Here is a 26,468-nt window from a genome sequence, read left to right on the forward strand (position 1 = left end):
TATCCCCTCCTTAAAAAGTTTGTCAACCTCTTGATCTCACCTAATACAGAAACCTAATAAACAAAACAAACAAATGAGCAAAATAGAACCAGAGGCATGGAGACAAGGAACAGACTGAGAGTGTCCAGAGGGGCAGGGGGAGGGGGAGAAGAGGGGAAGGAAGGGGAAGCTGTTGATCAAGGAACTAGTATAAATGACCCATGGACATGGACAACACGGTGGGGACTCACTGTGGGAGAAGGAGGGTGGGCGGGGCAGGGAATAGCAACGGGGGAGAATGGGGCATTTGTAACAGAAAAACAATTAAAATAAATAAATTTTTTTTTAAAGCTTGTCAACCTCTGATCTGTTTCTTTTAATGTCTCTCAGCCCAGACAGCTCACACCAAAAGGATCACTTAATCTTAACTAACTTGCTTCTATTAGCCAGAAATATATGAGAAAAAATGCCAGGCACATAGTCAGGCTTCAGGCTTCGGCTTCAGGCAATGATTCCACCTGCTCTCCTCAGGGTACTTGTGACAAACAACATGGCCGGGCCGTACAAACTTGGTTCTCTCTCTACTATGCAGAAAGACTACCACTTATTTGCCAGCTACTATGCCCATTCCTTTCACTCCACAGCACTGTCCTCTTTCTGCTCTCCTTAATCCTTCCTAACTGACGTGTACAAAAGAATTGGTCCTCTGTGTAACTCCATAGGAAGTAAGGATTACATTTAAAAACAGAATTGGCCCTGTGGTTACTGGTGCTAATTTGACCATTCAAGGTCTGTTCCTAACACACAACAAAAAATAAAATAATGCCAAAAGGCTAATCTAGATAGATTTTTCTTAAAGATTTTATTTATTTTTAGAGAGAGGGGAAGGGAAGGAGAGAGACTGGAAAAGAAACAGCAATGTGAGAGACATCGACTGGTTGGTTGCCTCTCGTACACATCTCAGCTGGGGAACCGAACCCGCATCCCAGGCATGTGCTATGACAGAGAATCAAACCGGTGACCTTTCACTTTGCGGGACTACGCCCCGCCAACTGAGCCCCACCAGTCAGGGCTAATCTAGAGTTTTTTATCGACTGCTAATGTTACCACCACTTGTGAAAGTAGCTGTAGCTTCAGTAGGACTTTAGAGAGGAAGTGAGACATACTTTCTTTTATCTAATTTGAACTTGGTAGAAGATGGTTATTGTTGGGATTAACCATACAAGATGCTGCTACTCTGTTTTACTTTGGGAGAATTTTATTTCCTAAGAGGGACAGGAAGACAGACACAAATCTTTACATCCTCAAGGCAGTTCACAATGTGCAGACAGCTCTACTGTCACCATATGAAAGTGCTATTGTGTTGCCAACACAGAGACCAAACAGTCAAAAGTTCCCTTTTTATAGTCAGAAAGAATATGCTGAGTTTACTAGTTATATGAAAAATCACAGTGATTTTCCCCCATTGTTTCAATACAAACATTCCAGTGGTCTAAAAACTGAGGCAGAGAGCTGTACTCTCTAATTATACTACAATTAATGTTATATTCAACAGACCCTGCACCCTCCTTCTCAACTTGGAGTCAAGCCAGATGCCAACTCCAACAGGTAATCCTCTTTTACTGCCTGGGGAAAAAAAAGAAAAGGATCACAGCTTAGATGAAGACATGTTTATTTATAAGCTTCACAAAGACACTGCCTAAATCAAACTTAATAATGCTCTACTGGGCTTGTATTAGACCATAGTGTACAAAAAAATTTTATAAAAAACAACTAGCCACAATATACCTATTTCCACATGGGGTAGGCTATGCTGGTAAAATAGCAACAACTGAAGGCTGAAATAAAGGAGACCAAGATCAAATTTGGACACTATAAAGACTAAAATGACTTTATTTCCCTTACTTCTATAAGAAAAGCTTTTCCTAAGGGCAAAGTACAACCAGCAAGGCCACAGGATACTTTATATCAAACCGTCTCCATTTACTTGCTTCAAATGCAAGAAGCAGAACCTTTGTGTCACTGCACATGGCTAGTTTTCAAGCACAGTCAGTTGCACCAGCAGAGCAGGGTGGAGCAGCTCTGGGGAACACCATGTAACACGAAGCCGCTTCTTGCTGCTCTCACACACAAATGCTAGAGGGTGGTAAGCAAATGGTTTATCCATTTCTGCGCTCCACTCATTTTTCTTCAGTATATCAGTTTGTAGCAAAAATGCCCTATTTATTCTCCCATTAGCTATTAAATTAAAATTTTTATTGAATATTTGTTTTATTCTTTATTCTTAGTTAAGAAAGAGAACAAAAAAGGCAGTGAAGTTAGCTACAGTGCTCCACTGACATATAAATATTGAAAATCCCTAATGGCCCAGAGACTAAATTCTCAACTTAAAAAAAAAAGATTTTATTTATTTTCAGAAAGAGGGGAAAGGAGGGAGAAAGAAAGGGAGAGAAACATAAATGTGAGGGAGAAACAATGATGCCTCTTGTACATGCCCCAACCAGGGACTGAACCCAGGAATCGAACCAGCAACCTTTCACATTATGGGATGGTACCCAAACAACTGAGCCATAATTGGTCAGTGCTAAATACTCAACTTTGAGAGACTGAACACCAGACTTGCTTTTTGAAAAACAAAATATATCTTTTGTATCCTTCTGTGTTAATTCTCCAGAGTCAGCAATTACTAGAATGGATCTAGTGTTTTGCTTGACTTTTTCTTCACCAGTTTTCAAACATTGATTAAAATGTCCTAGGTTTCAAGTAGACCCATCAATGTTTATACCCCTCCCCCACCACTTTCCACCGATCCCTTCATCTTGAAAGAGATGTCTATATTCAGATTATAATGTTTTCTCCTTATCCTCTGGTCCAAAGTATAGTATTTCTAAGTCAACTGGTTATTTCTAGTTATTGTGAGTATATAAAAACCTAAGTTTAGTTTTCAGGATCTATGACCACATTCATGAAAAGTCTTGGTTTCATAAAACCCATGAAAAAGCTGAAAACAAAAATTTCTCCCTAAATGAAAAAAGTTTTTTCCAGAAATGATTAATAAATGAATTTACATACACATATACACACAGACAGACTGACTTATGCTGACTTTTTATTATATCTGCCAGGGCTCTGGTCAATCAGATTAGTCAAGTGGTTATAAATTTACAAGTGTCCTTCCCTATTTTCGCTAAGCAAGCAACTCCGATTCCAGTTACCATTTTAGGAAAAAATAAAATTCCCCCAGTAGGTTCTAATGGATCAGAAAACGAACTGGAAGAAAAACCTTAGAGCTAAAATATATCAGCTAAATTGAAAACACTAGACATGTATGAAAATTGTGCAATTCCTATCTAAAGAGTAGGTTGATGACCCTAGAATCTCTAGCAAGAGTAGCAAATTTGCCATGAGTCAACAGCAGAATAGATGGCATTTTAGTATCTTCAGGCATCAACCACCCCCGATTTTGTTTCATCCTGTCTTGTGTAAACTATCAATAACCTATATTAGGAAAGATTTGTTTCCCAGGTGGATGTTCTAGTTTTCTCAAAATTTGATCATGGCTGCCGCAGGCAAATGTATTAATGACTTGAACAGTGTTAAAGTCATGAGATTCCTTTTGTCTCCATTTTCCCACAGATTATTCTTATTCCCAAAGCAAACCAAAGGGTAAGATACTATCACTCTCCTTTTAAAGGTTTCTGTTTGGGAAGGGCTGATCATATAGCATGAAAATGACAAGAAATTGCCATCTTACCTTACAAACAAACTCCTCCATTCTTTCCATAGCATGATGGGCTTGTAAGAGAGGGGACATTCCCATAAACCCCTCCTCTTCCAGAGAAGCTTCATCATTACACTCATGTTCCTCAGAGTTCTGAAAGGTAATCACAGAAATAGTCAGGGATGGAGAACAGAAGCCCATGAAACAATCAATACACTTTCCTTGAAGAATTATAACGAAATTCCCTTAAGGTCAAAATAAGGCTTCACACAAGTAAAAGTACAGGAAATAAAGTCAGTTTATTACAGAATTGAATATTAAAAATGAAGAATAGTTAGTAGTTTCCTCTGACAAGACAAATGAACTATTAACAACAGCATTCCTATGTTTGTTTCAGTAGCAAATTCCTGTAATAGCTTAAATGGTTTGTTTTTTTGTTTTAAGAATTATACTCAAAGACCACATACACTATTAGGTAAAGTTGAGGAAGTACTGAGTTGACAATTTCCAAGAACCCCACCTGGTACATATAAAATAAGTAATCGTAGTACAATGTAGTGAGTGCTTTAGGGGAAAAGGAGAAAGAAACATTTACTAAATTCTTAAAATATACCAAACACAAAAGAAAGGGCTTCAGGAGGGGATGGGGGAGGAGGAAAGAGGGGGAAAGAAGATGAAGGGTCTAGTCAAGGAACTATATAAATGACCCATGGACAATAGGGTGGGGACTGACTGTGGGAGAGGGGGGAGGTGGGCAGGGCACGGGAGAGCAATGGAGGGAAAAAATGGGACCATTGTAATAGAAAAACAATACTTTTGTAAAAAGAAAGAAAAAAAAAAAACCAAGAAAATAAAGGGTTTAATACAGGCCATCTACCTTAATCCTGACAACCATCTTATTAGGTAAGTATTCTTATCTAATTTAATATATAAAAATCATTAAGCAAAGAGGTTAAATAAGTTGCCCAAGGTTAAAACTGGTAATGTAGCCCTGGCTGATGTGGCTCAGTGGATTAGTGCCAGCCTGCAAACCGAAGGGTTGTCGGTTAGATTCCAGTCAGGGCACATGCCTGGGTTGCAGGCCAGGTCTCCAGTTGGTGGTGCACAAGAGGCAATCACACATAGATGTTTCTCTCCCTTTCTCTCTCTCTTCCCCTCTCTCTAAAAATACATAAATAAAATCTTTAAAAAAAAAACCTGGTAATGTAAAAATGTAAAAGCCTTCCCACATTTCTTGAGGAAGTGATCAATTTGCCCATGGAAATGAAGGAAGAAATGTGGATCTGGTTAGACCTTAAAAGGTAAATCACTAAAATTAAGATTTCTATTTCCAGATCAAGCTTAAAACTAGTTCACATAGAATAATATTTGTGATAAGGGCAATGGACTAGATAGAAGTCAGGAGACTCAAGTGGTCAGCCTGGTTCTACCACTAATATCAATTTTTATACAGGTAGGTCTCTCAACCCTTCTGAGCCTCAATTTTCTTATTCTATCTAAAAGGAGGAGTTTAAAATAAACAATCTCTATAGTTTTCTCCATTCTCTAAAATTCTGTGATTCTGTAATTAAATGACTAATGACAGCATGAGAGAACTGTAATTCCATATCTAATTAAGAGTCCACTAGATAAAATATGACTGCATGAAGAAATGGACTGACCCTCCACCTCCATCAGAAACAAACTGGCAAGGATGGACATGCAGAGGTAATAGGTAATCTACCACAACACCCAAATTTGCACACATATAAAAAGAAACTGTAAGATTTTGTGTATTTACTCCTCACTTTTCAAGAGTTAGAGACTATCAAGCTGCATGAGACATGTTACACACCCAATCTCAATTTTTTAAAAATTACCTTCTCTAAGGAAACTCTTGCTTCCTCACATTCCTACCAAAAAAATAAATAAAAAGCCACCCCTTCTTTACTTACTTAAAACGTAACTACCTTTCAGTGCCCCAATCCCATCATATTTCTTGTTTAAAACTTCGTAACAATCTACCCTAGTTGTTCTCAACCTTTTTTCCTGGTTGCCATTCCCACTAGCATTTTTAGATTGCTTAACCATGAAATTTTAACAACACGGATATAGTGTGTATCTGTTTATGTGCTGTGGCCCTCTGTGGGGCTACAAAGCATTGTATTACTTAAAAGAGTTCTTCACTCCCAGCAAACAAGAAGCAATTTTCACCAGAGAATGATGCCCTACCTAACCCACAGCAACTGCCTCCTCTTCTGAACTTTTTTGCACTTAAAATCTGAACCCCTCACTGGACAACTAATATAATCTCTAATTACAGCTTGTTTTATTGACTTACACTGTTTTATTTAGTGTTTAATAGAATTTTACATTTTTAGTATATCATTTCCTAAGCTAGATTTTAAGCATCTCTTCTTCCCCAAGGCATGGCACTTAGACCAACAATATTTTATATACTTACACAGTGGATAAATTAATTAATACTTTAAAAGATTTTTAACAAAAAAGGACCATGCCAAATTAAATATAAAAATAATAGAATTTCATTAAAACATCACTTATATGAAAACTGAAAAATAGACAACAGACTTGAAATAATTAGCAGACTGATTTTAAAGTATAAAATAAAATTTATATATAAAATAGCAAGTTCAACGTGTATTTGATTCTTCACAAAGAAACAAAAAAATCAATCTTGATTCTCATACAAATAAACTATGTCAGCATTTTCCCACAGAACTACAAATAAGCACATAAACCAAAACCCCAGTTAAATGTGTCCTGTACTATCATAAGTAACACCTGGCTAAGTTGCACACAGTTTGAAATATCAATAGGAGTACTTACAATCACTTAATTCTGAATACCAGGCTAAATGCATTTGGATCCATAGAGGGTTGTTGATAGGAAAAGGTAATCCAGCCTCACTAGCAAAAGAAAGGGCATTTCACACACTTAACCTTAAATTATAGGCTTAGATAAAGAAAAATGATAGGATGCCTCTTCTCAGTAGGCACTCACCACTACACAAGTCTATAGGAAGAGATGAATGATTCAACTTTCCAATCACAGGGAGGGAAGAGGAACAATGATATTGCTATTGGGGCAAAAACAGCTTTTGTGTTTTCAGCAATGCTAATATTATTTGTTGAAAGAAAACAGAAGTACAGTCAAAATGTAGGATATATAGTCTGAGTCAAACACCAGCCAGTGGCCAAAACATTGTTTATCAATTTAATCAAACATTTTTTAGGAAAAGGTGGCTTGCCATATATAAATTAAGAGTGAGCCCTGGCTGGTGTGACTCAGTGGACTGAGCACCAGCCTGCGAACCAAAGAGTCGTCAGTTCAATTCCCAGTCAGGGCACATGCCTGGGTTGCGGGTCAGGTCCCCAGTTGGGGGCAGCTGAGAGGCAACCACAAGCTGATATTTCTCTCCTCTTTCTCTCCCTCTTATCCTCTCTCTAAAAATAATAAAATCTTAAAAAAGTAAATGAAGAAATTAAGAGTGAGTCTGAAGCCAGATACAATCTAAGCATCAGTTTCCTCATCTGTAAAATGACTTTACAAAACTGTTCCTACACTGCAGATCTGTTTTAAAGGATCAAAGATAATATTAAAAAGAAACTATCACAGGGCCTAGGACTAAGAAAGCAACAAATAAATGATGATATTTATTATTATAATGATGGACTAGGCACTGAGAACATTAAAAAAGGTATCACAACCTAGTGGACAAGACATGCATGTAAGTAAGTAACTATAGCAATGAACAGTATGAAAAAGGACTAATGCAAATAGAAAAGAGAAAACAGTTAAGTCTGGCACTGCTGGGAAGTTTTTACAAAGGTTAACTTCTGAACCAAGCCCCGGAAAATGTATTTAAGGGTCAAACATGATAGGGGAAAGGCATGACAGGTAAAGGTAATACCAAGTATCCAGAAACACAGAGGAAAGAAAAGGCATGACACAAACAATATAGTTTAGTGTGGATGCAGCAAGAAGTAAATGTATTATGAAACTCTAAAAGGCAGAACAGAACCCAAAGGCCCGTGAACAGATGGATAAATATCATGTGGCACATCCATACAACAGAATATGACCCAGCCATAAAAAGGAATATAGCCCTAACGTATGCTACCACATGGATGACCTCTTGAGAACATCATGCTCAGTAAAATGTGCCACACCCAAAAGGGCAAATATTGTACAATTCTACGAATATGAAAGATCAAGAAGAGGCAATTCAGAGAGACAGAAAATACATTAGAAGTTACCAAGAGCTGGGAGGAGAGGAAGAGGAAATGAAGTTATTTCTTAATAGCTAGATAGCTTCTGTTTGGGGTGATGAAAGATTTTGGAAATAGTGGTAATGGTTGCAACAACACTGTGAATGTAAGTATGCCAAAAAACTGTGTACTTAAAAATAATTAGAATGGCAAACTTTGTTATATATTTTACCAGAAGAAAGTAATTCAAAAAAAGATAAAGAGGTCCACAGCAGCATTATTCATAATACTCAAAAACCAAATACAACTCAACTGTTTATCAATAAGAAAACAGATAAACAAATGTGATGTGCTTATATATAATGAAATACTCTATAAATTTTTTTCAGATTTAATGTTTTATTGATTAAAATATTACATTTGTGCCAATTTCCCTTCCCTCTGCTCCCCTCCACCCGGTGGCCCCCCTCCCTCCAGTTGTCCCCCCCTTTTAGATTATGTCCATTAGTTGTGCATACAGTTCCTCCCAACCTCTCTCCGTCTATTCCATTCCCTCCTACCATGATCCCCAATTCCTATATCATCTCCCTCCCTCTCCCCACTCCCCCTCCCTGTTGACCTCCCCCCAATATGCTTCCCATACCCACAGTTCCTTTTCCACTCTCGTTGCCTGTTTAGTTTGCCTTTGTTTCATCTCCCTAGCTTCTGTTTTTTAAACCAGTCCCTTTAACATCTCATATAACAGTGGTTTGGATCTAATGAACTCTTTCAGTTTTATTTTGTCCTGGAAACACTTTCTCTGTCCTTCTATTCTGAATGACAATTTCGCTGGATAGAGTATTCGTGGTTGTAGGTTTTGGATTTTCATTACTTTGAATATTTCTTGCCAGTCCCTTCTTGCCTGTAGAGTCTCTCTTGAGAAGTCAGCTGATAGTCTAATTGGGACCCCTTTGTACATAATTCTTTTCTTCTCTCTTGCTGCTTTTAAGATTCTCTCTTTATCTTTAATTTTTGACATTTTGATTATAATGTGTCTTGGAGTGGTTCTCCCTGGGTCCAGTCTCTTGGGAACTCTCCTTGCTTCCTGGACCTGCAAGTCTATTCCCTTCCCCAAGTCTGGGAAGTTCTCCTTTATTATATTTTCACTCAATTTTTCAAGTTCTAGTTCATCTTCCTCGCTCTCTGGCAAACCAATGATTCTTATGTTGGGCCTTTTATAGCTGTCCCAGAGGTTTCTGATCCTCTCATTGTTGCTTCCCATTTCCTCTCTCTGCATTGGTTGACTGCTTGTTCCTTCTCCATATTCCAGTTTGTTGAAATGAACTCTGGATTTTTTTTTCCTCACCATCTGTCTCGTATGTGGTTTTGTTCCTTTCGTTATGAATGTTTTTCGCTTCTTTCTTATCTTTTTCCTGCTCTTTTGTGAATTCTGTAAGCCACCTGATAACAATGGCCCAGAACTGAGCCTCTGATAGGTTTCTTATCTGTTCATCTGTCAGGTTCTCTATCTGCTGCCTGGTGAGCTGTGCCACCGGGATTTCTATAGTTGTCTGCCTCATTTTGACAGATGCGTTTTGTTTTCTTGGGCCGGCTGTGGGGGGCAGTGCCTGTGTACGCGTCACAAATCAGCGACCGGCGCCTGCCTGTCCACGACCTATTTCGCAGCCCTGTGGTGCTTTCTTTGGGGGCGGGGGTCCAAGATGGATTCACACAGTTATTCAGCTAGGAGACCGGGATCCGTCCTCCCGCCCCCCTGGGCCTCACTGTTCAAGGCGATGCGGTGGCCGCTCTCCCCAGCGCCGGGGTCGCGCACCGCCAGGGGCTTGGCCGCAGCCGGGATTCCTCGCCGCCCCGCCGCTCCAGGTGCGACCGCAAACAGCACTGCCCACTTTAACTCTTACCTGCCCAAATGTCACCGCTGGTTTATAACTTCATATGTTGGGCTTCCGTGTAGTTTTATTTTCTGGAATTTCTAGTTATCCTTTGTTTTGAAGTAGTTGTATTCCTCTCTAGTTGTAGAGGGAGACCTAGCGTGTCCATCTAAGCCTCCATCTTGGCCGGAAGTGTGTCGAAATACTCTATAATTTTTTAAAAACTACTGACATACAAAGCAATACAGATAAGCATCAAAAACATGCCAATTGAGAGAAGCCAATGACAAATACTATGTATCGTATGATTCTATATTAAGTTCAGCATCAAGTGAAACAAATCCATAGGGACAGAAGTCAGAACAGAGGTAACCTCTGAGAATGGGGGTTGGGAAGAACAAGGGTTACTGACTCGAAAAGGGCATAACGGAAATTTCTGAAGTGATGGAAATAATCTGAATCTTGATCTTTGTGATGGTCAGACATATGCAATGTCATGCTATATATTTAAGATTTAGGTATTTTAAATTATCACAATAAAAATTTTGTTTGTTTTTTAAACAGAAGGGGGAGGAATGAAGGTGCAGTTAGGTAGGTACCAGCTCCTTAAAGGCTTCTGATATTAAGGTGCTTTAGGCTTCATCCTGTAGGTAGAAGTGAGCATTTAAATCATATGAGGCTGGGACAAGCTGAGCATTATTGAGTTTGCATTTAGAAACTACTATTGGATTGGCCAAAAAGTTCATTTGGCTTTTCCTGTAAGATGGCTCTAGTAGCACTTAGCTGTCTTTAACTTCATTGAAAACAATTTTGTTATACTGTATTGTAAGAGCTGTCATATCGGCATGCATTTAAAAGAAACATCAAAATTGGTGAATTTTTGTGTACCATCATAACATTGAAGATGGAAGAAAATGTGCAACATTCTCAGCATATTATTACACTTCATTATTTCAAGAAACTGAAAGGCAAAAAACGATTTGTGCAGGGTATGGAGAAGGCGATGTGACTCATTGAAAATGTCAAAAGTGGTTTGCGAAGGTTCATGCTGGAGATTTCTTGCTGAACAATGCTATACGGTCAGGGAGACCAGTTGAAGTTGATAGCAATCCAATCAAGACATTGAGAACAATCGATGTTCTACTACATGGGAAACAGCCGACATACTCAAAATAGCCAAATCAATAAGGTTATTGAAGAAAATGAAAAATGTGTCTTCTATTTTACGAAAAAAACCATATGAACTTTTTGGCCAACCCAACACTTTGGCAACAGAGAGAAGGCCACATTGAAGAAGGGAAACAGGAAGGGGAGAAATAAATTAAGAAAATACTCTGAAAGTCTAGAGCAGTTAGTTGTTCTCAACTAGGGGCCATTTCCCCACCCCTCCACCCCCCAAATCTGGCAATATATGGAGTCATTTTTACTTGTCAAAAGCTAAGGGAATGCTACTGGCACCTAGTAGGAAGGGCCAAGATGTTGTTAAACATCCTACAATGAAAAGGACAACTCCCCACAACAAAGAACTATCTGGCCAAAACGTCAATAATGTTTGAGGAACTGATCTAAAGGAAAAATGAGAGGGTATATATACTTCAAATTATATATGCCACAGTCCAGTATTATGTGTTTACATCAGAAAAAATATTTTTTTCTCAGATACTTCACTGTGAGAAATGCTAATAAGTGAGCTACTTTGTGCCAGCCTACAAACCAAACGGTCGCTGGTTCAATTCCCAGTCAGAGCACATGCCTGGGTTGTGGGCCAGGTCCCTAATTGAGGGAGTATGAGAGGCAACAACACATCGATGTTTCTCTCCCTCTCTTTCTCCCTCCCTCCCCCACTCTCTAAGAATAAATAAAATCTTTTTTTTTTTTTAAGTGGTTACTAGTGCCAGGGGTAAATGATAAGCATCCATTCAAAAAAACTTCTAACCATTCATTGAGCAGCTACCATTTTACAGATGAGGAACCTGAGGGTAAATGATTTGTTCAAAGCCACGCACTTAGAAAACGCCAGAGCCAGAGTTCATTCAACTCAGGTTCATGTAGTTCCAAAGTTCATATTCTATTCTTCCCACTCGCAGTTTTCCAGTTATGACACTGCCTTATTGTGCAGGTGACAGACATTTGGCCAAAGGCCACAATACATAGAGGCAGACCTTGCTTTCCATGGCAGTGAAAGATAGTAACAATGATTGAAAGTAAAAATCATGTAAAACAACCTTAATAACCAATAGGGAAAATGACTTTTCCATGATACCTTAAAAACTTTTGTCAGTTTTAAATGTATAGGGAAATTTTTTAAAATAATAAAACTATTACTTATCTCATATGCTCTATTTTAAAATAGAAACACTGAAAATTAAGTGTTTATTTGTTAAAAAACATACCAAGAGTAACTGGAACACTGTTTGCCTTCTTATGGTATAACTTACAATACAAAGTGAGCGATCTTTTCTATGCCTTGGCAAACTGTTATACTCCTTCCTAAGTTTGTATGAGCTTTCAGCATTTTATTTTTTGTGTTTTCAGTGTCATAAACTATCTTTAAGAGTGCCTTTAATTTAATTTTTTTTGCCTGCATCGCTTGCCTGGACATCTTCATCCTTTTGATCATAAACACTTTATTCATTTCTGTTGACAAATCTGCCTTTACTAAGTTCCTCTGGGTGCCTATTTAAAATCTCTTAAATGATGGCAGTGTCAACATTACCACAGTCAGCTATTTCTTCTATAAAATCCATTTATGTTTGACTTTCACATTCAGCATTATCATTTTCCTTGCTTTGCTTCACTTTTATCTTTGTTAGCTAATTTCCACTTTTGATTACCCATTTTTGTAAAAAAATCACATAGGTTTATCACTGGGAAGCAACACAACTATACACTTGCCTGTCTTGTGCATAATGGATAACATATATACAATAACCGATTACTGGTAGACGTCAATCAAAAAAGTGACATGATTGGTCGCTGACCATGAAACACATCTATTATTTGTATAGTGATCTGTGAACTGAAGAGCTAGCAGTAAAGTTTATACTTTATGCAATTACAGTAAATATACTGTGGTGACTAAAATTTGAACCATATTGTTGAAGAGTTATTATTATTTAACTAACCCATAGTAACAAACACATACATATTGGGAATTTTCAAAGCATTAGGGCTGCCAGTATGCAGTTTCTTGTCACATATTTCACAACCACCCTTTCTCATCTGAAATGGTGCTTCTGAGAAAGCTAATCTCAATTCAGCAGAATGCATTCCTTCTGTTGGTAGTATTTCCATCCGGTGGTCCAGTGTATGTTATTAAGCAGAATGTGGTCAGAGGTCAGAAATACATATCACAGTAAAGATAAATACTTCCCAACATGTCAGCAAGATTCCTGAACTATAAAAGAATGTTTCCTTCAGAAGTGCAAAGTACTAATAAGTCTGTTTATTTATCATGTATCATCTCCAATTCTCACCCTCCTATAATAAAATATTCAAAAATATACCATCAAAAAAGTTTAAAATGCTAGTCCACAATTAGCTATTTACTGTGTGCAACTATTATGGAGTTGCACTTTAGGGATTGCATGGGTGAGTGGTAGCAAATGGCAGTTCCCTGGGTTAGACAGAGGATAAAGTAGTCAAGTCAAACACTGGACAGAAAACAGGATTTTTTTAAAATGCTTTCTCATGGGCAAGTTTATAGCTATGCCATATAATGATGGTTTGGAAAGCCTACGCTAGACTCTATGTAAAACAGTCTCTGTTTTCCACTATTAACTCTAAAGAACTACCTTGTCATGAGTAAAAACTACTTTCAACTTCCCATCTAGCAGCCACTACAACACAGTACCCAACGATTTCTCCTTCAATGCTGAATTGCATCTACATTAAGATAATCACATATAAGTGTTACACATATACTCTGTTCTGTTCTCATACTGCTAACCTTTATCAAAATAAATTATGAAGAGAAACAGGAACTATGAAAGATTAAACAATTAAAACCCAAACTGCCTAAAATTCAGGCATAAAACTTAATTCTCTAATGCTTTCTATGAATAAATCATTATATTTAAACTTAGAAAGATCAATGCTATAAAATGAGTACAAAAAATGATAAACATTTTTCTTCTACTACATTCAGTGAAGTCAATCTGTAAGACAACTGAGTTAAAACTGGTTATATTTCAAAACACAATGATATTTGACTGTGATGATCTGTCCAAAGTACAACCTAAAATGACAGTAGAGTGCATTTTATCTGTGGAAAGACAGAACCATGGAGATAAAGATAAAAGGTCTTTAACATCAGCCTAATATGAAATAATTCATGAATCTACTGGGTGTTTAGCTGTTAAAGCAGTGGTTTTCAACCGGTGTGCCACAAGATTTTTGTAACATGCAATACCTGACTATTTAAATCAGGGGCACTGACCTCTTCTCCCATAGATTGTCAAATTAAAAAATGACAACAGCCAAACACAACAATAGCCATCTAGTGTGACTGATCAAAATTATACCTACTTTTTTTTGTCAGATCAGCAAAAATATGTATTTTTTTAGTTTTTTGCAGAATTTTAGTAATTAGTTTATGTGTGCCATGAGATGACAACCATTGAAAATTGCTATAGAGTAACTGTTTAAAAGGAATTTTTAAAAGATGATTAAAATATAGTCTCTATTTTCCATGGGCTTACACTGTAATAAGGAGCTAAATCAGCCACATAAATGACTATACTAAAGTATATAGCTAGTTTAAAGAGAGGGAGTGTGGGAATCAGGAAAGGTTGCATGAGGAACAGAATTTTGAAAAAATGAAATAAACAACAATAATCAAGAGAGAAAAGGGAAAAGAAAAGTCCCATTCTGAGGAAAAGAAACTAGTTCAGTTCAACTGAAACTTAGGACGCATTTAAGGATAAATTATATATTAAAATAGTAGTTGAAGTCAGTGAACAAAGTGCCATAGAGATCAACAATCATAATTCCACCTACAACTAGAAGATTAAGGTCAAGGAAATGGTAAAACACCTAGGGCTGGAAACAGTAAATCTTTAATTAAACTGTGTCTGCCTTTACAGATGTCATTAAGAACTGAGACCTTCTACATTCACATAGCTTAATTATAAATAAGAATCTAAAGCCTTTACACCAACATGACTTTATCATTTGTTCCCAGAAAGTCTTATCTAGGAAAATACAAACCAGTAAATAATTTCATTATTTGCTTTGGGAACTTCTAAAAAAAATTCATTTAACCAAAGAACAGCCTGCTCAACCAGCTCCTTAGTACAATAAATTGCTCAGCTAGGCAAACCTGCTTGCTTATCAGGTAAATATTTGCTCAAGACTTGCTCAACTAGTCCTAAATTAACCTATTACAAGTTCTGCCAATATGTTCTGTGCATTGAAAGACCTGCCTTATCTATGTCTATGAATTGTGTGGGTTTGTTTGTTTTTTTCTTGAATCCCTTCACCTTTTTCAGCCAACTGTACAGTGATTACCAGAGGGAAAAGGTAGTAGGGAGAGGTAGGAGAGCGTAAAGGGGGAACCAATGGTGATGGAAGGAGAATTGACCTACAATGATGAACACAATACAATATACAGAAGATGTATTATAGAATTATACAACTGAAACCTATATAATTTTATTAACCAATGTCACCTCACTAAGTTCAATAAAGAAAAAAAAAGAAAGACCTACCTTAAACCCCTAGACCCAGACCCCAAAACCCTATACACTTCCATCCAGGACCTCTCCTTTCTGAAACAGTTATGGAACTCTTCAGGGCAATGTTTCCTCTCACTGCAGTTAAGTATAAACTTGGCTTAGTTTGAGTACTGAGTTATTTTGCTGGTCTTTTTGGAAAGTTGACAAGTTGAATTCAGTCTTAAATTTAGAGTTCTGAAATGTGTAATAAAAGCCTTAGCAAGCTGATATAGCTAAGAAATACAAACACAAGGGTTAGTGGAAATTATGATGACTACAAAAAATATTAACTGAAAGAGTAAGATTGATAAATGCGGTGCTGTCCAACAGAATATATACAATATCTAGTCTATATGAACATTCATTTTGGCCTTCCTAGAAATATATATATACTCCAGACTACCAGAGGTCCTCGAATGAGATGCCACAGGAACTTAGCTCTTGTTTATATCAACTAGCTTATGGTAAAATTGGTTTCATTTTGGTATGTCATTTCACTGCAGAATCGACGATGTTATGTGAGGACTTGCTGTAGTTGCCTCTATCAAAGCTTGATGAAAAATACCTATAAAATCATCTAATTTTTTAAAATTCTCACACAGCAACTCTCTCTAATCTTAATTGAATTTCCTAAGTAGACTTTCTCAAGAAAAGAAAAGAAAGAGATTGACAGACAGAAGTCTATTTATAAGTTAGCTTTCTGGTGATGAACTAATACACAGTGGCATTCTCATGTGTTTAGTTAAATCAGTTCAACAGAATAATTCCTAGGCTGAATGAATAAAAGTGGCTCCTGATCCCCCATTTATGAAGAAGAATCTGGAACAGAGAAAAAGTAGGACAACTATAAAAGCTGATCTCTTTATTGAACTTAACACCTTGAAAACTCAGAGATGTGAAATAAAGCCATAAAACTAACAATCAGGGCAACCTGTTTTAAAATGTCTCTTTTATGTTTTTGTCTGAAGAAACTTACAAAATCCTTAACTTCTAAACTTCAGCAAATACAATTAAAAGAGCCCGGGCTTTAGAGTCAGGGGCCTAGAAGCAATGACCTATTAATTTCAACCAATACACATGATATATTTCAAAAAGAATTTTGGATGATGGAAAACTAATGGACCAGGAGTCTAGAAATCTGGGTTTTAGGCCCCAATTGTCTAGGTTTACTTGCTACCAAACCCTCCAATCCCTTGTGCCTCTGATCCTTCATTCTGCTACGCTAAATATTTTGCTGGTTAAGACATCAGAATATGCCAGTGTATACGCAATACATGTTAGCTATTATCATTACCACTACTCCACTATTCTTACTTCTGGGTCTTTACATCTGCTATTTCCTTTCTCTTGGCTAACTCTGAAATTCAAATTTTATCTCTCAACCCCACCTACAGAAAGAGTTGCTTCCACAGTACCCTGCACATACAGGAATAAAGTGAGGGGAGAGAATTTGAAACAGGTTTCTCTGAGGAAGTAATACTTAACCTGACTACTGAAGGATGAGCAGCAGTAGCCCGAGGTGGGTGTAAGAACACTCCAGGCAGAGGAAAGAGGCATGTTTGAAGACTTTGAGGCTGGAGACACCTCAGCCCATTTAAAGAAGTGGAAGGCAAGTGGGGCTGCGGCTCACTGAACAAGAAAGAGAATGTCTTGAAATGAAGTTATAGAAATAGGCAGAGGTGAGATGATACAAAGTCCTGTAGGCTATGGAACAGAGTAAAGACTTTATCCTAAGTGCAATGGGAAGCAAATGAAGTTTTTTTGTTTTTTGTTTTTTTGTTTTTAATGGGAATGGTGTAACAAAATGCATTTTTAAGAGGTCTCTTTAGTAACTTTGTGAAGAATATACTGAACAGGAACCAGTAACAAAACAGAAAGTCCTATTAGAAGGTCTAGCTGAATATTCCAGATGGAAGATTATAGTATATTAGACTAAAGTAGTGATCGTACAGATGAAATGAAATAGACCATTAAAAGCTGAATTGGCACAACTTTTCAAGGTTTGAAGTTAGCTATTTCCAAAGTCTTCAAAGAGGTTAAATAATTAAAATCTTCAGCCACAACTAACTTCCGATTGATCTCCTGATAAAAGCTCAAGAGTCAACTGTGACCACAATGAGATACCACTTCACACCCAGTAGGATGGCTATATTCAAAGACAGACAAAAGCAAGTATTGGCCAGGATGTGGAGAAAGCAGAAACTTCATACATTGCTGGTGGGATGTAAAATGGTACAGCTGCTGTAGAAAATAGTATGGAAGTTCCTCAAAATGTTAAACGTTAAGAGTTAACACACGACCCAGAAAAATCATTCCTATGAGAAATGAAATCATATGTCCACACAAAAATTTGTACATGATAGTTCACAGCAACATCATTCATAATAGCTAAAAAAAGTGAAACAACACAATGTCCACCAACTGATTCTGGATTTAAAAATATATAGTATATCCTTAAAATGGGATTTTACTCAGCCATAAAAGGGAATGAAGTTCTAGTACATGACACAATATTATGCTAAGTAAAAGAGCCAGTCACAAAACAACACATATTATATGATTCCATTTATATAAAAAGTCCAGAACAGGTAAATCCAGGAAGTCAGAAAGTAGATTGGAAGTGGCCTAGGGTTAGAGGGTGGGAACAGAGTGACAGTTAATGAATGGATAAGAGGTTTCTTTTGGGGATGAAAAAATGTTCTCAACCTAGATTGTAGTGATGGTTACACAATTCTGTGAATATACTAAAACCATAAATTGTACACTTTAAATTGGTGAGTTTTACGTGTGAATTATTTCAATATTTTTTTAAAAGATTTTATTTATTTATTTTTAGAGAGAGGAAGGGAGTGTGAGAAATGCTCACAATAAAAACCAGGACACAGGACTTGAGCAGCAAAGTGAGGCGTTTATTCATGAGTCTGCAGAGTCGGGCGTAGCCTCAGCCCTACAAAAGAGGGAGCTGGTTGCTTTAATCCCTAACACACCTAAAGCCCCCTCCCTCTCCCTTTCCTTCCCCATTTCTCCATGCTGGATACTTTGGAGTTACAATCTAATGCGATTATCTAACTGCCCCTTTTGTGATTTGTAAATATGCTAATACTGTTAACTTACATTTGCCCTTAAGCCCTGGCTGGTTTGGCTCAGTGGATTGAGCATCCGCCTGCGAGCTAAGTGTCGCTGGTTCGATCTTCCAGTCAGGGCACATCAGAGAAGGAAAACTCTGATTCCAAAAAACCTCCGCTGCCTTGCGGCATACCTCTTCAGGGGAAAGGCTAAGGGAGTAAACCCCGACAGAAAATCCGGAGCCGGAGTCCCTAAGGCGGTTTGACGTTGTAGTCAACACCGGCAACTCCTGCGGCGCACCTGAAGCCAAGCTGTATTGACTCTGTCTTTCCCTTGGACCCTTCAGCTGCGAAGAGAGGGGGGGTCTGCTGCATGGGCAACAGCAGACCCTCCGTATCACCCTGCCCAGGCTCTGTAGCTTCAGCTTCACTGGAGAGGACACTGCAGCGTCATCGCAAGATGTCGATTCAACACGGGAGGAGACAGATACCATGTCACTCCCGAGTCGGACTGCACAACCATTCTCGGCGGTGCAGATAGACTCTTAAGAAGCTACACCATCGTCTCTCGAGACGGACGGCTGCCGACGACATTTGCCCTTAAGACACTCTAATTACATTTGCCCTTTGTTACTAAAGATTTTCTATTGGTTTGGGAGTCACTATTTCCTTGTTTCTTACAGGAGGAAGAAAGAGAAGGAGGGAAAGATCAATGTGTGATTGTCTCTCACACACCCCCAACTGGGCACTGTCAGGGCAGCCCTGCTCTAAGAAACCACCCAGAGACTGCTGTGGGAGCAGATAACTGGTTTTTTGAGGAACCAAAGGAAGGGGGAAGGGGGTTAAGGGGAGAGGCAATTCCCGGACTGACTTAACCGCACATAGCAGCAAGGGAAACGGCGGGTGGGCTCCCGGTCCTCCTTGTGGGCCCACAGGAGCAAGGGAATAGGGGAGGGGTGATTCCTGGTCCTCCTCGTGGGCCCGTAGGAATAGCCACCGGCACTTCTGTAGGCACTTTTTTTTTATACACCTTTTGGTAAGGGGGGAGTTTGCTTAACATATTCAGTAGGTCATTTACATATCATTAGATTCCCCCTCCCACGCCAGCTTAGTTAACATGTCGGGCTAGGTCTATTACCATTTCCTCTGGGAAACCGTTCAGTCTATCAACATATCCTTTGGGAATGGCTAAGTTCATCAGCATTTCCTCTGGGAAAGTTTCAGTCCATCAACATGTCTTTTGGGAACTGCTAAGTCCAGGGCCAGGTTGATTAGCATATACCAAAGTCCAGGTGTACTTTCTAGCTGCCTCCATTATCTGACAGGGACCTGGCCTGCAACCCAGGCATGTGCCCTGACTGGGAATCAAACCTGAGACCCAAGTTTTGGCCAAGATGGAGGCGTAGACAGACACGTTGCGTCTCCCTCCACAACTAAGAAGGAATACAACTGCCTCAAAACTATAAACAACCAGAAGTTCCAGAAAACCAAACTACATGGAAGTCCAGCAAACAAACATATAAAGAAGAAATACTCCAGCTCCAGACCAGACCATGCAGCTCATGGTCCCAGCACCGGGAAAAATCAAGCCTCATTGCTTCTGACTGTGCAGACCAGTGGGGGTTGGGGTGGAGGCAGAAACTGCAGTTCTCTCAGCAGAGTCCGCTCGTTTAAAGGGGCCCCACGGTCCTAGAACGTCCGCAGACCCACCCACTTTGGGAATGACTGCCAGGGCAACAGCTAGAGAGGTGCCAGTCCCGTGCGGAAGTGGGAGAATTGCCTGGAAAACGGGGGAGTGCTGAGCAAGAGGCATTGTTCCCTCTCAGATCCCTCCCCTACGCACAGCGCCACAACTTGGTGAAACAGGTCATCCTGTACTGACGAATCCCTAAGGCTCTGCCACTTACAATGTAACAGGAGCGACTGCTCTACCTAAGACACAGAGACAAAAACACACACACAGGAGACTTCCGGCCAAGATGGAGGCCTAGACTGACATGCTCCGTCTCCCTCCACAACTAAGAAGGAATAAAACTACCGCAAAACCAGAAATAACCAGAAGTTCCAGAAAAATAAATGGAAGTCCAACATATGAAGTTATAAAGAAGTGATGCTCATCTGGACAGGTAGGAGGAGCGAAGCCAGGGTGGAGAGGTCAAGCTGTGCTAGCAGTGGCGGCAGCAGCGACAGCAGCAGGACAGCGGTAAGCACAGACACCCGTATTTAAGGAGAGGCGAGAAGCACCTGGGAGCAGCCCCAGCTGCAGACCAGACCCGTCCGCTTGTGATTCCAACGCTGGGTAAGACAGACCCCCCCCCCCCATTGCCTTGGACTGTGAACCTGGAGGGGATGGGGACGGAGGAGGAGGCTCCCGGTCTCTCAGCGGAGAGTGAACAGCAGGAATCCATTTTGGACCCCCAACCCCACAGAAAACGCCACAGCATTGTGATAAGGGTCGCCCAGTTGTGACAAGTGCACAGGGCTCCGTCCCCTATACCGTAGGATGTGTGACAGCCTTGCCCAGGAAGCAAAGGTAAACACACAACTGTCAGGATGGCACAGATCATGATAGAGATCCCGGTGACGCAGCTGACCAGCCAGCAAATATCTAACGGATCAGCAGATAGGAAATCTTTCTGAGGGACAGTTCAGAGCTTTGGTTATAAAAATGCTTACAGACCTAACAGCAGATCTTAAACAAGACGGGGAAGGAATAAAGGCTAGTCCCGCTGAAATGAACGAAAACACATATGAAACCAGTGGTGAGAGAAAGAAATCAGGGATCAAACCAACAATTAGAACATAGGAAAGGAACAAACAGTCAACCAGTGCAGAAAGAGGAAACAAAAAGTGAGGATAATTACGAGAGGCTCAGAAACCTATGGGACAGCTATAAGCGGGCCAACATCCAAATCATAGGGTTGCCGGAAGGTGAAAAAGAAGAACGAGAAATTGAAAAATTATGTGAAAAGAGAATGAAGCAGAACTTCCCTAACTTGGGGAAGGAAATAGACTCACAGGTCCAGGAAGCAGAGAGCTCTCAAAAAACTGGACCCAGGGAGAACCAAACCAAGACACATTATAATCAAAATGTCAAAAATTAAGGATAAAGACAGAATCTTAAAAGCAGCAAGAGAGAAGAAGGGAACTACATACAAAGGGGTCCCAATTAGACTATCACCTGATTTCTCAAAGGAGACTGCAGGCAATAAGGGAATGGCAAGAAATATTCAAAGTAATGAAAATAAAAAACCTACAATCACGATTATTCAGCAAAGAGGTCATTCAGAATAGAAGGGCAGAGAAAGTGCTTCCAGAACAAAGTAAAACTGAAGGAGTTCATCAGATCCAAACCACTGTTATATGAAATGTTAAAGGGACTTGTTTAGGAGAAAGAGGACCAAAACTATGAACATTAAAAAAAAACTGTATCACAACAACCAACAACAGAAGCTAGGGAATTGAAACAAAGGCAAACTAAGTAGGCAACAAGAGTGGGGAAAGAATTATAGGTATGGGGAACATTTTGGGGGGAAGTCAGTGGGGAGAGGGAGGGGGGGAAAGGGAGGGAGATGGTACAGGAATTAAGAAGCATAGAAGGAGGGAGTAGAGTAGACAGGAAGATGTTGAGAAGAACTAATGTCCATGCACAACCAATGGGCATGGACTAACGGGGGGGACAACTGGAGGGAGAAGGGTCACTGGGTGGAGGGGAACAAAGGGAAAAGAAACTGGGGCAACTGTAACAGCATAATCAATAAAGCATATTTAAAAAACAAAAAAAAAACAAAAAAACCTGAGACTCTTTGGTTCACAGGCCGGTGCTCAATCCACTTAGCCACACCAGCCAGGGTCTCAATTTTTAAGAGTCGACTGTGAGCAAATGTGACATTTTCCTTTAACAAATAACAAATAAATCTAACTTTATTTCCCAAATAGTTCTCAGAGGACATGTAGAGATTTGCCTTCTTATAAAGCATGTTCCTGAGAAGTTTTTACTGTATTAACTGCATTAAATAAAATAGAGCTAATTACTTTAGGCACTCATTATAAACAAGAGTGAGCATTTTCATCACTTTCGCAGCTTTTTGAAAATACATACATCTAGGCCCTGGCCAGTAGCTCACTTGGTTAGAACATCATACAATACACCAAGGTTCCATGTTTGATCCTTAGGGCACAAACAAGAATCAAACAATAACTGCATAAATAAGTAGAACAAATCGATGTTTCTTTCTCTCTTTCTTCCTTTCTTCCTCTCTCTCACACACACAAACACATACACGCACACACCCTGCCCTCCCTCTAAAATCAATGAAAAAATATATATATACCCAGGACCCAAAGATTCTGGTTCAGTAGGTCGAGAATAAAATCCTGGCATTTGCATATTTATTTTCCTTAAAGGGCTAGAGGTAATCAAATAAGAACTCCTAATAGACTTAAAGGAACCTACTGGTAAACGCCTATAGCAAGACATGGCACTCTGAAGTGCATATAACTACTTTTAAACCTATTTTTATAAATACAGAATTTCACTTAACTTGCTTGTAATTTTAACAAAAAACACCCCTGTTGCTTTCCTATTACATTTTTATCCTATGCACAACTGGCATTTAATGCAACTAGAATGCCTAAGGGAAACAATCATAGTATTTAAAAGTCTATGCAATCTAGTTAAGTTCAATATCTTAGAAAGAGGGAAAAATACTCAAAGAAAACGATGGAAAATCATTAGAAATATGAAGGACTGCACCATAGATACACTAGGTTTATTTACGTTCAAAATAAACAGAAAATCTATTAAAAGGTTAGATATATCTAAGAAAATTTAACCTGGCTTAACAAAAATAAGGTGTGCAAACATTCCATCAAAAAAACAAGTACCAACTGTTGAATCCTGGACTCAACATAAATACTCAGGGGCAGGGTTTGGAATTGAGAAACATGAAGTCAGTGTGATGTCAGCTGTCATAAAGGCAGCTTTGTTCAGCAGAAAGAGCAGTCAAAAGACTTTGTACATGCTCTTTTAGCCATGTGACCTTGAGCAAATTGCTCTAAGCTTTCTGAATCTTACTTTCATCCACTTTCAAAGAGATCATATCTGTTTTTCCTATTTCAGAGTGCAGTTTTGAGAAGCAAATGAAATAATGGCTATGAAAGTGCTACAGTACATACAAATTTAAGGTATTATTATAATTATTTAGAAAGATACACTCCACTTGCTAACAGATAGTTACACTTCAAAACTAGAAATTATAAGAAATGAATCTTTTTCTGTAACTATCTCCCTTCTTTTCTAGCTCCCATGATTATTCTACACTAATAACCCTAAAATTAGATCAAGGGACAGAACTGCATATAGATTAAATATAGAGCAGAAGTTGCAATGAATAGAGAGGAAAGACCAAGGAAAGACCAGAGCAGAAGAAAAGATTTCACTGCTTAAATGATCCAATAAGTTTATTACCGAAACAACCTCCCAAGTAGGCAGGTAGTACTTGCAGATGTACTGGTTTCTTCATAAACCACTCTCTTTTTTTGGCAAACAACTTCCACTCCAAAGAAAAATACACAAAGAAGAATTTTCATCAAGAACAAAAACACAATCTCCTCATCTGTAAATTGAGGTAGGTAAACATGATTGTTTCCAAGAAACTTTCCAGCTCTAACATTCTATAATCTATGGATCCTCTCCTAGATTCCACATAGAAAATCTGTTAAAACAGATGGAAAGAAGTGGTTCTTTTGTTCAGGCTGTTTGCTTTTGGGTTAGCGCCAAGATTAAATGAAAATAAGATACAGGTTTTCACGGGAATATAATGATTTCATTTATGTAAGGATAAAAAACTCAAATTCACTTGATTATTTGTCAGTGAAACAAAAAGCAAATATATTTAGAAGACTATCAAGTGAAGGCAGCAATCAAAAACATACAGTACAATAAGAAATAGATAATCAATGTGACTGACACAAGTGACTGGGTGGGCAAATTCTGAACTCTATAAACACATTTTACTATCTCATGGTTAAAATGTAGTAACTAATATTATAAACAGGACTTCGTTGCTGTTTTTAATCTCCAATTCGTTAGTCTAAAATTTCTTCACATTTTAAAATTATTTAGATTCAATAAGTACACGCATCAGTTTTAAATATAGTTAAGAAACAGTGGTACCTTAAAATCATAGTGATGTAGTTACTGCCTACTCAATAGCTCTTCTAAGAATCTCAAATCCCACATTCTAAAACAGAACTCTTGATATTTCTCCCTCTAAACCCACTCCTCACTCTTGCCTTACCAATCTTAGTTTTAGCTCAATTAAAATATCTAGCAATCATCCTTGACTCCTCTGTTTTCCTCATTCTCCACATCTAATCCATTAGGAAGTATGACTGGCTTGACCTCTAAAATACCCAGAATCGATCCATTTCTCTCCATTTCTGCTGTTACTATCACTGTTTCAAGCCAACATCATCTCTCACCTAGAATATTCTAACAGGCTTCTGTCTTTCTTCCATTCCCTCTTCTCACAATCCATTCTCCACATCCAGAGTGATCCTTTCAAAATCACCAATGTCTCCCTACTGTTTAAAAACTGCAAAGGCTGCCCGCTTTCCAGTGAATTTTATTAAAATACAATCTAAACTCCTTGCATACATCTAAATGAATGATCTGGTCCCTGCTTGGCCCACTGACCTCATCTCATTTCACTCCTCTCTTGTTACTTATACTCTAATAGCATTGGCCTTCTTTCAGGTCCTTTAAAAAAAGGAATTGGAAGAAGAAAGAGGAAAAAAAGAAAAGCTTATTCCTACCTTCAGAGCACTACACGAGCTTGTTTCCTCTACCTGGAAACCTATTCCCCCTAGTTTCTGCATGGCTGGATCCTTATAATTCAGATCTTACCTCAAACATGCTCTTCCTTAGAGGGGCTTCCCTTTACCACTATATCTAAAAAATAGGAGAGGTGGACAGGCAGAGTACAGGATTTTTAGGGCAGTGAAAGCACTCTCTATAATAACAATGATGGATACACGACATTATACATATATTTGTCCAAACCCATAGAATGTGCAACCATCAAGAGTAAACTGTAGCCCTGGCTGGTGTGGCTCAGTGGACTGAGCACCGGCCTGCAAACCTGGGGGCCACTGGATAGATTCCCAGCCAAGGCACATGCCTGGGTTGCTGACAAGGTCTCCAGTTGGGGCAGTGGGGGGGTGGGGGGGGCAAAAACACATTGATGTTTCTCTCCCTCTCTTCCCCTCTCTCTAAAAATAAATAAATAATCTTTTTTTGGTTTGTTTTTCTAGTGAACTGTAATGTAAACTACTGATTTTGAGTGATTACAATGTGTCGTTTTAGGTTCACCCATTATAACAAATGTACCATTCTGGTGGAGAATGTTAATAATGGCTTTATATATGTGAGGGCAAAGGGTATGTGGGAAATCTCTGTACTTTCCCCTCAATTTTGCAGTGAAACTAGAACTGCTCTAAAAAAATTAAGTCTTCTGGGACCTTCTGGTCAAGATGGAGGCGTAGGCAGACATGCTTCACCACCTTGCCCAACCATAACAGAATTACAACCAGATCTCAAAACAAACAATAGCCAAAACCATCAGAAAATCAAGCTATATGGAAGTTGAAAACCAAAGATTTAAAGAAGTCACATTCATCCAGACTGGTAAGAGGGGTGGATTCGCTGAGACAGGACGGAGAGGTAGTGTGGCTCAGACAAGAGGCTGTGTGGCAGCACAGTCCATCCAACATTCATGTGTGCTGGTGGATAAAAATCGGGAGGAATACCATGGTGGCCAGTGATCCCAGCCCCAGGCCAGACCGCACAGCCCAGGGTTCCAGCACCAGAAAGATAAATCTCCAGTAACTCTAACTGTAAAAAC

At 38.9% G+C, this 26,468-nt stretch overlaps 1 protein-coding gene across 1 annotated transcript in view; it reads right to left on the reverse strand.

The window, feature by feature from the left end:
- The window catches only part of ADIPOR2 (adiponectin receptor 2), an 82,294-nt gene that overhangs the window by 10,556 nt on the left and 45,270 nt on the right, over positions 1 to 26,468 (reverse strand). Inside the window, exon 3 of the mRNA XM_090273798.1 lies at positions 3,734 to 3,853. Coding sequence (XP_090129924.1) covers positions 3,734 to 3,853 — 120 coding nt within the window. The remainder of the gene's footprint in view (positions 1 to 3,733; positions 3,854 to 26,468) is intronic.

The sequence above is a fragment of the Furipterus horrens genome, unplaced genomic scaffold, assembly GCF_987537825.1.
Source record: "Furipterus horrens unplaced genomic scaffold, mFurHor1.1.pri manual_scaffold_4, whole genome shotgun sequence".
Classification (NCBI taxonomy): Eukaryota; Metazoa; Chordata; class Mammalia; order Chiroptera; family Furipteridae; genus Furipterus; species Furipterus horrens.